The sequence below is a fragment of the Thamnophis sirtalis genome, unplaced genomic scaffold (assembly GCF_051295495.1).
Source record: "Thamnophis sirtalis isolate CommonGarterSnake01/CBP01778 unplaced genomic scaffold, rThaSir2_p1.2 scaffold_14, whole genome shotgun sequence".
NCBI lineage: Eukaryota > Metazoa > Chordata > Lepidosauria > Squamata > Natricidae > Thamnophis > Thamnophis sirtalis.
Window position 1 is genome coordinate 38096803 of NW_028261394.1, and position 12006 is coordinate 38108808.

At 42.9% G+C, this 12006-nt stretch overlaps 1 protein-coding gene across 1 annotated transcript in view; it reads right to left on the bottom strand.

Annotated features, from left to right (window-relative positions):
• Positions 1-527: 527 nt before the first annotated feature.
• DPY19L3 (dpy-19 like C-mannosyltransferase 3) overlaps positions 528-12006 on the bottom strand; it is a 38418-nt gene continuing 26939 nt past the window's right edge. Inside the window, exons 17-19 of the mRNA XM_087728484.1 lie at positions 4134-4266; positions 3563-3721; positions 528-2037 (exon numbers count right to left, since the gene is read on the bottom strand). Coding sequence (XP_087584610.1) covers positions 1867-2037; positions 3563-3721; positions 4134-4266 — 463 coding nt within the window. The 3' untranslated portion in view covers positions 528-1866. The remainder of the gene's footprint in view (positions 2038-3562; positions 3722-4133; positions 4267-12006) is intronic.

Sequence of the window (12006 nt, forward strand, 5' to 3'; positions counted from 1 at the left end):
TGTATTAAGCTCTGACCTGAAACTCATCTCTGCTCTCCTCTGCCTTGTGCTTGCTTGTAGTTGCTACCACGTTGGAAGAATCTGCTGTTGGTATTGTACATTTATTAATGTGTTATTTTATATATATAAAGAAGGTAATGAATCCTGCTGAATCAGTTATCTGTTTGTGCTTTCTGGATTTGATTTTTGCAACAAACTTTGACAAACCCCACTCCAGTAATAAGCACTGATGACGTTACTTAGTTGGTCAATGAAATGTCTGCAGGAAAGCTCAGAGACTACCGAGGGCCCAAAATTGATGCCTTCATTAAATTTCAAAAGGTGTCCAAATGTGAACTTCTCGTACATCAATATAAGTTAGCTGATTCACAAAGGGTTTGTTCTGCATGGCGTACGGATGAGTCTTTAGAAGCACGAAATCATATTTTCCATTAAAAATTAAGTATCTGGCCTTTTTAGGAGAATTCTTTATGGTATTCGTTATCCCCCTTAGGATGTTACATACTCAAAATGAGGCAGAAGCAGAATACAGTAACTGAACATGGTTTTATATCAGAACAAGGTGGGAGCATTTTCATTTCAACACTTTCTTCAACTCCTTGAAATATAGGTCACTGTACTTTACTGCACTCTACCAAATCTCAATTTCAACATTCTATGCCTAGACAAATTAACAATTAAGCATGGAAGGAAAGAAAGCAAATTGCTACTAATAAGACTTGAAATAGAGTGTAAAAAGTCCTGGAAGTAATGATGCTTCGAAGAACCACAGACACTGAAAATGGGTAGGAGTGCAGTGACCACAAGCACTTGGGTGTTCCTGAATTTTTTTTGCTGGATTGAGTTTAATTGTTAATAACACCTCCCCTACTAAAGCTTTGAGGAAAATAGATAAATCTACAGCTGCTACTGAAGGAATGAGAGCTGGGAACTGAATTTCCCTCTATATGGGTAAAGATTCCCCTTGCACATATGTGCTAGTCAATCCCGACTCTAAGGGACGGTGCTCATCTCTGTTTCAAAGCTGAAGAGCCAGCACTGTCCGAAGACGTCTCCGTGGTCATGTGGCTAGCATGACAAAATGCCGAAGGCGCACAGAACGCTGTTACCTTCCCACCAAAGGTGGTCCCTATTTTTCTACCTGCATTTTTTTACCTGCTTTTGAACTATTAGGTTGGCAGAAGCTGGGACAAGTAACAGGAGCTCACTTTGTTACGCGGCACTAGGGGTTTGAATCGCTGAACTGTTGGCCTTCTGATTGGCAAGCTCAGCGTCTGAGCCACTGCAGCCCTTTCCCAACCTTGCCAATTTTAAGACATGTGGACTTCAACTCCCAGAATTCCCCTGGCAGCCAGAGGAATTCTGGGAGTTGAAATCTACACAATTTAAAATTTGCCAGGGCTGAGAAGCACTGTTCTAAATAGTCCCATCCTATTCTCAGTCCTTAACAAGGATAGGGAAGGGTAAAATGTCAAAAAGATTTCCAACTTATAAGGCCCATGTGTATACCAAACTCTGGCAGAATTCCCTAAAGACTAAATGGGAAGAGAAGACTCATAGAGACCCTTGGTGCAGAGGATGTAGATGAGGAGAGGGTGGCATAAGGGACTCTTTCTCCTCTTTAGATCTTTTTTTTTTTTAAATCATGAAATATTGGAATAGAAGTTATGAAAGATTTGCTTTTCATGATCTTCGTATATATGGCCTCTGTTTTTGATAACTTACATTATGGCACATGTAAAGTGTTACGAAACCAAGCGTTCTTGAATTATCGAGGGATTAAAAATGAAACACTTTCAACCGACCTAAAACAATTTCCCTTTCTTTTCTTTCTTTTTTTTAAAAAAAGAGCCATTTTTAGCAAAGCTATGCGTGGTTTTGATGTCGAGCCAGTTTGTAAACATGGAATGTTTTGTTGTGAAAGACTTTAGTAAAATACATGGTGTAGGAGGGCAGATTTCTTTTGATTTCCTCACAGAAGCGAGGCGACGGTGAAGGTTTGAGATCAGGATCGTATTCTCCAGGACCATCCATAGTCTGTAACGGAAAGTGAAAGGCTGTTTTAACTATTTTGACACTGCTTTATTTTTATTTTATGTCTTTGTATTCTGTTTTATTATTTTTACAAATAACTCAAGGTGGTGGATATATCTAACACACCTTCCTCATCCTGTTTTCTTCACAACAACCCTACAAGGTGAGTTGGCCTGAGAGAACTTTGTGTCTAAGGTGGGACTAACAATCTCCTAGCGAATGGCCCAAAGTCACTCAGCCAGCTTTCCTAAGGTGGGATTAGAACTCACCACCTTCTGGTGATTGGCCCAAAGTCACCCAGCTGGCTTTCATGGCTAAGGTAGGGCTAGAATTCACTGTTTCTAGTTTTCTAGTCTGGTGTCTTCACCATTAGACCTGTTGTGGCCCACCATTGGAGCTGGCAGCAGATTTGGATAGTGAGGAGGTTGGGGAGGAACATGGGTCAGTCCTGGAGTCTGAGGAAGGCTCTGATGAGGAGGCAGAGATGGGGCCAGAACTGTATGCCAGTTATCAGCTGCCTTCAGAGTCAGACATCAGTGAGGCAGAGGAACAGCTGGAGCCTGTTCCCAGTGTGCCCATGTGTAAAGTTGCCAGGCGAAGGGAACAGCTAAAGAACAGGGGTCGACTTGGGAGTAAGGCCACAGGTGGACCATGAATGGCTCCTCCCAGAGGAAATAAAAGAGGAGCGAAAGGGGAGTGGAGTTTGCAGGAGACAAATAGTTTGCTTAATTGGTTCGTGATTCTCCGAGACTCCTTGCCAAGTTCTACGAATATCGGCCTGTCAGCTCTCCAAGCCAGATAAGGTCTGTGACTGTAAATCCTCCTTTGAAAGACTTTGTAAATGAGCAGAAATCACAGTAAATGAATAAAAGGGATTTTTGTTGGGACAAGGAGTTTGTTTTATGCTCTTGGGAAGCATCGGATAGAACAAGACCAAACTGGCTCACTTAGATCAAAACTAAAGTAGCATACTACGCCAACCTTCCAATCCTCTCATTATTTATTAGTTTTATTTATTGCGTTTACTAAACCTATATGCCGCCCATCTCACTATCAAAGTGACTCTATCAGTCTTATGAGATCTCCGCTTTAGAGGACGCACGCTACTGGATTGGTTTCCCACATCCATCCTGCAACAGTGCTCAGCTGTTTTCTGGATTTCAAATGTGTCCCCCAGGATAAAAAGGTTGGGGACTCCAGATCTAATATCTTTGTTTCCGGGTTCACAATAGATTTCATAAGGGGCACCCCAAGGACATGTAAAAGAGTAACTGAATTCTTGGAAGCAACTTAAATGCAATTTGGATGACTGATGTTTGTGGAATTTAGTCAAGAGTCAGAGGAGAAAGAGGTTCAAACAGCTCGCAATCTTTGTTATGCAGGAAAAGGGTATATCTAATAGTTAAGTGCTTTAGTCTGGCAAGATTCCCGTCTGCAGGCGAACAACAATAAAGTAATTACTCTGATGTAACTCTCTGTGTCATTCTTGGTTTCTTGGGCGCGACAACTGGTTTTGGAAAAGACTTACGTGGCCGTTGGCAATATCCAGAAGGTCACGCAACCGACAACCCCTGCTATGCCGTCTTTCATAACAAATGCTGTCCTCCAAGATCACAAAGTCGGTGCCAAAAGATCTGAGGATCCTATGGACATCTTCGGGCGATCTTTTGGCATACACCTGATAAACCTGCAAGTGAGTGAGAGAATTGGGTTGAATCGCTTTATTAATTCATTAAACGTGGGACTAAATGACGAGTAAAGGAAGGAAACAGGCAATGCACACACACACAGAGATCAGTCACAATGATTAGTCACGATTAGTCTTATGGGATCGGAGCATCGGCGTGGCATCAGTGGAGGGTGGCATCATCCAGAGAGGGGGACACAGTGGTGGGATTCAAATAATCTAACAACCGCGTTGCCCAGGGTTAGGTTGGCTGTCATGGGAGGTGTGGCCCATCCCTGTCCTCCACATGCGCACATGCGGGAGGAGCCTCCCGCGACTGCCAACCTGACTCTGGGCAAACAGTTATCCACCATTGCTAAAAACAAGGACAATGCAAGAATTGGAGTAGCTGGAGAAAGTCAGATCCTCTTACCTGCTTTGTTCTTTCTCGCAGGCTCTTGTCTTCATAATGGGGGTGATTGGTTAAAATTCTTCCAGTGCAAAGCTTAACCCCTGCTAAGAGCTGCATACTTCCTGCAATCACTGCTTTCTTGGGAGTGTTGGACCTGGAGAAACATTGAGGTTCACTTCAGAAGGGCACAGCGATGGGATTCTTCCCTTTGGTTACTTTTACCAGCTTACGGTCCAGGAGCAGATATTGGTATAACATTGCATTTTTTTTGCTCCCTACTGCCTTCACCAGTACAACCTACAAAGGCTGCAGTCATGAAAGAAGGTTCACCGACATGCACGCTCGACAAAAGAGCGGCGACAAAAGTGCGAGGTTGAAATCGTGCTGATGAATGCGCGCAGAAGCACGCTGACAAATGCGCGCCGATGAAAGCGCACCATCAAAAAACCAACGAACACAATGTAATAACCCTAACCACGCTTTTGTGGGCGCGGTTTTGTCGGCGCTCTTTTGTGGGAGTGCTTTCGACATTGCGGGTTTCTCGCCGCGCTTGGTAGTGGAACACCTTCAGAAGTTGTGGGTGCTTCATCACTGGAGGTTTTTAAGAAAAGTCTGGACAGCCACTTGTCTAAAATTGTATTGGGTCTCCTGCTTGAGCAGGGGGTTGGACTAGAAGACCTCCAAGGTCCCTTCCAGCTCTATTCTGATTGAAATGAAAATGGTTATCATTTCGTCTCCCTGTTCTTCCTTCCAGGGGAAAAAAAAATTGCACTTGAAAGACAGATATAATGCCCGGCCATCTGTTCGACATTTCGTCTCATCAAAGCTTTTGCACATAGAAAAATAAGACAGATGTCCTTCCAAAACCCTGTCTGGTGTGGGATAATTCCCGAAGGGCAATCTTGCCAAATAACCAGGCACAGTAAAATGAAGTACACCTCTTTTATCGTTTGTGCATGTGCTGCCAGTCATCCAGCTAAACAGATGTTTAAAAGTTCAGCAGCAGCAGCAGCAACAACAACAAAAAACCTCTGTTAAAAGAAATTCTTTTCATTTCACTTTGGAACTTCTTGGTGCATGAATTTTTCGAGTAGGTTTTCCTGATTACACAGGAATGCAGCCTGGGAATTTGCTATGAATAAACTACCAGCAGTTTATTGATTTACGTCTATTTGTTGTATAGTTGCCGTTTGAAGTCAGAGTGACACTGGAAAAAAAAGTGATATACGACTGTTCCTCACACTCACAACTGTCGCAGCATGCCCACAATCAAGTGATCAAAATTCGGCCACTTGGCAACTGGGATGTAGTTAATGATGACTGCAGCATCCTGGGGTTGTGGATCACCATTTGAAACCTTCTCAGTCAAAGGGGAAGATGAATTTGTTTAATAATTGCACAGTTTATTTAACAGAATAACAGAGTTGGAAGGGACCATGGAGGTCTTCTACTCCAACCCTCTGCTCAGCAGGAAACCCTGTAACATTTCAGACAAATGGATGTCCAATCTCTTCTTAAAAACTTCCAGTGTTGGAGCATTCACAACTTCTGGGTTCTATCTATCTATCTATCTATCTATCTATCTATCTATCTATCTATCTATCTATCTATCTATCTATCTATCTATCTATCTATCTATCTTACATCCAGCCATTATCTATCTATCTATCTATCTATCTATCTATCTATCTATCTATCTATCTATCTATCTATCTATCTATCTATCTATCTATCTATCTATCTATCATCTATCTATCTATCTATCTATCTATCATCTATCTATCTATCTATCTATCTATCTATCTATCTATCTATCTATCTATCTATCTATCTATCTATCTATCATCTATCTATCTATCTATAGCCGAGGTGGCGCAGTGGTTAGGGTGCAGTACTGCAGGCCACCAGCTGACTGCTAACTGCAGTTCGGTGGTTCAAATCTCACCAGCTCAAGGTTGACTCAGCCTTCCATCCTTCCGAGGTGGGTAAAATGAGGACCCAGACTGTGGGGGCAATATGCTGACTCTGTAAACCGCTTAGAGAGAGCTGAAAGCCCTATGAAGCGGTATGTAAGTCTAACTGCTACTGCTATTGCTATTGCTATCTATCTATCTATCTATCTATCTATCTATCTATCTATCTATCTATCTATCTATCTATCTATCTATCTATCTATCTATCTATCTATCTATCATCTATCCATCATCCATCCATCCTTCTTCTATCTTCTTTTCTTGTATCTATCTATCTATCTATCTATCTATCTATCTATCTATCTATCTATCTATCTATCTCTCTTTTTTATATTATTTTATATATTATCAGCTAGTTAATCAAATAAAATTATCTCAGATAGCAATAGCACTTAGACTTATATACCGCTTTACAGTGCTTTACAGCCCTCTCTAAGCGGTTTTACAGAGTTAGCATACTGCCCCCAACAATTTGGGTCCTCATTTTACCCACCTCGGAAGGATGGAAGGCTGAGACCATTTCTGACACAGGTGGCCTCCCCCTCCTCAAATCTTTCACCCTGAGGCTGCCTCTCAAATGCTCAACTTGAGCCTTCCTCAGCTAATGTGCTTCAAACGACCAAACGGCAGTTTCCCATTACAGAAAAATGAAGCAATTTTTACAAATGTCTGGATAAATGATGTATAAAATGAAAGGAGAATTTGTTTTTATAGGTTTCTGCCAAGCTTCATATCCAGGCTGCTCAACCCTCACGCAATTTATTCTGCAAGAAATGTCACTAAATAATGACAAGGACTTAGAGGTCAAACTGATTTACATTATGTAATTTAAATGTCACTCCAAGCAGACCTAATGGCATTTTGAACAAATAATCTCATTTATTTTGGAAGCTCCAAGCTTCAACAAGTTAATTACTGTTAAACTAATGGGGGTAAGCTGAGCGGAGTATAATGTAAAACGGGAACCTCTGTTTTATCTACGCTTTCCAGTATTATAGGATTATTATAAAATAACTCATTTGCAACAGAAAGAGTTCAATGGGAAGTACAGGAATTTGGGGGAAGAGACAGAGCTTTCCCTTCCTTTGGATCTTTTCGAAAATAAAGATTCGTTTCAAAATTAGAGGAAAGAAGTCAATATTTCTCTGCACATTTGACAATCTTTAATAGCCAGTGTTACAAATGCAGGTAATGGCAACTCTAAATTCTCCTAAATTTGGCATTACTTTGACCTAGATTGGATCTTTCCTGATGGTGCTTAAAAGAAGAAAAATTACTGTATATGAAGCTTAGCCCAAGTCAGACCAAAAAATAAAAAAAAGCCTTTTTAAGAAACAAGCTTTTATTTATTTTTTTAAAAAAAGGAAAAACATACCTGGAAAGATAGAAAACTGTATGTCAAAAAGCAAAGGATTGTGTACAGAAATGCTGAATGAGACAAGGCAAAGTTGGACTGAAACTTATATTAATCAGAATAGAGCTGGAAGGGACCCTGGAGGTCTTCTAGTCCAACCCCCTGCTCAAGCAGAAGACCCTATGCCATTTCAGGCAAGTTGTTGTGGGCCCCCAGCGGCCAGAAGAGCTGGCAGCAGAGTCGGACAGTGAGAAGGTTGGGGAGGAACATGGGCCAGTCCTGGAGGCTGGAGAAGGCTCTGATGAGGGCTCTACATTGGAGACAGAGAGGGGGCCAAGGCCGTCTGGCAGTTCTCAGCTGCCTTCGGAGCTAGATAGCAGTGAGGCAGAGGAACAACTGGAGCCTGTTCCCAGTGTGCACAATGGCAGGCAGAAGAAAAGAACAGCTAAGAAATCAAGGTTGACTTGGGAATAAAGCCACAGGTGGACAGTGAATGGCCGCACCCACAGGAAATAAAGAGGAGCAAAAGGCGAGTGGGATTCGTTCATTTGTTTCAGGAGTGTGGAGATCTGTCCGTGAATCTCAGAGACTCTGTGCCAAGCCTTTCTTTGCACAGCATTGTGTTTGGAAAAAGATATACCTGGTAGCTTTCCAAGCTAAATAAGGTCTGTGGTCATAAATTCACCTTTCAAAGACTGTTTACCAGGTCTTTGCTGAATGTGAATGAGAGGAATTCATATTTGTTTAATAAAAGGGGTTTTGTCAGCACCAGGAATCTGCTTCGTGCTTTTTGGGGAAGCCTAGGTCGGAACACAAGCGACTGTCCAGTCTCTTCTTAAAAACCTCCAGTAATGAAGCACCCACAACTTCGGAAGTCAAACTGTTGAATATGATGAAATACTGGCAGTCCTCGACTTATGACTGGTTCGATTAGTGATTGTTCGAAGTTATGACAGACCTACCTTAAGAATGGTCTACTTACAACCAGTTCCAAAGTTCCCAGAGTCAGGACCCTTCCATGATCGTATGACCGAATTCTTAGCGCTTGGCAACGTGGCATTTTCAGTCATTTGCAATGTCCCATAGCCACCTGACCTTGTTTTTTTTTTAAAAAACAATTTTGAAAACTACCACTTACTTCCAGTTTTGGGCAAAACCGCCCTCGTAGCGAACCATGGATTCGCTTTGCGACCACATCATTTGTTTTACGACCTTCACTTAAAGACTGCCGCAGAAAAGTTTGGAGTTTGGAGTTTATTCAATTTGTAGGCCGCCCTATTCCCCGAAGGGACTCAGGGCGGCTGAACAAAGCCAAGGGAGGGGAAATTACAAAAAGTAAGACAAAGACAATCAGACAATACGAACAATTTAAAAGCACAACAGACACAGCAAATTTGAGTAGGGGGGGGGAACTCAACTCCAGGCTTGCTGGGACAGCCAGGTCTTCACGGCCGTCCGGAAGGCCTGAAGGGTGGAGAGGGTCCGAATCTCCACGGGGAGCTCGTTCCAAAGGGCCGGGGCAGCCACAGAGAAGGCCCTCCTCCGAGTAGTCACCAGCCGACATTGGCTGGCAGATGGGAATACAGAGGAGGCATAATCTGTGGGATCGAATGGGCCTTTGGGAGGTAATCGGCAGAAGGCGGTCTCTCAAGTACCCAGGTCCAATACCAAGAACCAAGGTGGCGCAGTGGTTAAATGCAGCACTGCAGGCTACTGCTAGATCAGCAGTTCAGCGGTTCAAATCTCACCGGCTCAGGGTTGACTCAGCCTTCCATCCTTCCGAGGTGGGTAAAATGAGGACCCAGATTGTTGGGGGCAATATGCTGACTCTCTGTAAACCGCTTAGAGAGGGCTGAAAGCCCTATGAAGCGGTATATAAGTCTACTGCTATGTAGGGCTTTATAAGTAATAACTAGCACCCTGAAGCGTATCCGGAGACCAATAGGTAGCCAGTGCAGCTCGCGGAGGATAGGTGTAACGTGGGTGTACCGGGGTGCACCCACAATCGCTCGCGCGGCTGCATTCTGGACCAGCTGGAGTCTCCGAACACTCTTCAAGGGCTGCCCCATGTAGAGCGCATTGCAGTAGATTTCACGACTGTCACGAAGTGGTGCTCTAATGGGCCAGCTCTGGAACTACCTGTGCCACTGACTTACTGAGATCTTATTAAGTCTGACTCCCAACCTCAGGTTAAGAGGCATAAATTGGTTGCCAACTGCTGTTCCTGCAAAAGTAATTAACTTCTTCGATGCATAATGTTTCCCCTCCACGCCCATAAATCCCCCCCCATAACAAATCACAAGGAAAAAAAAAAGCTAATTTAAACGGAGGAGGCTAAGCAACAGTCCTGCATTCTCCAGCTTGGAACCGGTTTGAAAAATGATGCTCGTTGCGACTTGTCAAATCCAGTTTGTGGCTGAACCCAAAAGACCCATGCATATTTTATGTTTAAATCTATATATAAAACACCGCATATTGCACTCGAGAGACCAGGTTTATCAAACATTTAGCATCTCTTAATACAGAAGTGGTTTTAAAGACCTCTGGCTGGTGAAGATTTGTCATGAGAATATGTCAATAAGGAAGCAGAGGGATGGAGATCCCTTTAGCTGGCTTTCAGGATGCTGTCAGCGATTTATATGGCCTCTTTATTCGTGAATAATCACACTATTCATTATTATTGCAAGAAAGAGAAAAATTAGAATGAAGTAGCGTAAAGAACAAACGTTGGTCTCCTAGCCCCTAGAGATCATATAAATCAGAGCCTGTCCGACCATGACAATTTTAAGACCCATGGATTCCAATTCTCAGAATTCCCCAGCCAGCATAAAGTGCCCATCACAGTCCTTAACTGAACACAGCTGCCATTAAGCGAACCTTCTGTTTCCTGGGGAGGGGGGGTTCTTATTTATTTGTACCCAACCTTTATTATTTTTATAAATAGCTTAAGACAACAAACATATCTAAAATCCCTTCCTCCTCCTGTTTTCTGCATAAAAAACAACCCTCCCTGTAAGAGGGTTCACAGACAAAACCGCACTCGACTGAACCGCGCCCGACTAAACTGCGTCGCTGATGTCATCAAAAGGGCGACAACAGCGCGGAGACAGAAGCACGCTGTAAACCCTAAACCTAAAATTAACCCCTAAACCTAAACCTAACCCTCCCTAAACCTAATCCTAAACCTAACCCTTAACCTAACCCTAAACCTAACCCATAACCTAACCCTAAACCTAACCCTTAACCTAACCCTTAACCTAACCCTAAACCTAACCCTTAACCTAACCCTAAACCTAACCCTAACCCTTAACCTAACCCTAAAGCTAACCCTAAAGCTAACCCTAAACCTAACCCTTACCTTAAATTGAATCGGCTTGCTTTCAAAGCGCTATTTAAAGCGCCTTTCTTTCTCCGCGCTGGCTGTTGTCGCCCTGTTGATGATGTCAGCGACGCGGTTTAGTCGAGCGCGGTTTTGACGGGTCACACTGTAAGAGGGGTTGGGCTGAGAGTGTCTGACCCAAGGTCACATAGTTGGCTTTCATGCATAAGATAGGATTTGAACTCACGGCCTCCTAACTGGTGTCTTATCCGCTAGATTAAACATATTTTTTTTGGTCAAAAAATTAGAAGTAAACACTATTTTTTTTTTGGCAAAGATATTATAAACTGTGTGTCAGGCCTGCAGAGGTTCCTTTAAGAATCTTTGGCCTGCCACACTCTCATTAAGGGGGTGGGGGGAACTAGCAAGGGGTAGAATGTGTTGTTTTCAAAACAAAAAAATTCCTCTCTAGAAGCTCAAGGTCATCTTTTGTCTCCCAAACCTTTGCACCTGACCGGAAGCAGTTGGGCGTAGGTGCTAGCGTGGAAGAAGGAGATTGGACCATGTGATGGATTGTGGGTGTGGGGACAAGATCATGTACTTTTAACTGGGTGGGATCCTGATGTAACTTCCAGAATTGGGATTCCATAGCACGATGCCAACATGCCTGCCTTATTAAATTGGAACTTTAAGCATAGTTTTGCCTTCGACTCTGATTTAATTCTGCATGATATTTGGAACGCTGACACTGTGTTGCTAAGCACCTGAAATCCATTGGAACTTTGAAACAGTAAGTACTTTTTTGGGGGGCGGGGGCGGGGAGAATCTGTCGTAATTCAAGGACTAACTAAATTTCTTCAATTGTGGAGACATGTTGAGGACCTGTTGAATGGGCCTCTACTAGCCGAAGCTTCTTAAGAGTGACGAAGACAATGGTTTAAGAAAGAAGGTAACAAGGATCCCCAAAATATGCCCCCCCCAAATGTCAGAAATTTCCTGACATTTAGAACAATTAACCAGTGGAACAACTTGCCTCCAGAAGTTGTGAATGCCCCAACACTGGAAGTCTTTAAGAAGATGTTGGATAACCATTTGTCTGAAATAGTATAGGGTTTCCTGCCTAGGCAGGGGGTTGGACTAGAAGACCTCCAAGGTCCCTTCCAACTCTGCTACTGTATTGTATTGTATTGTAAATAGTCTGTGACATACTAAATGTGTGTGCCATTTTCTAAAATATTTGCAGTAGTC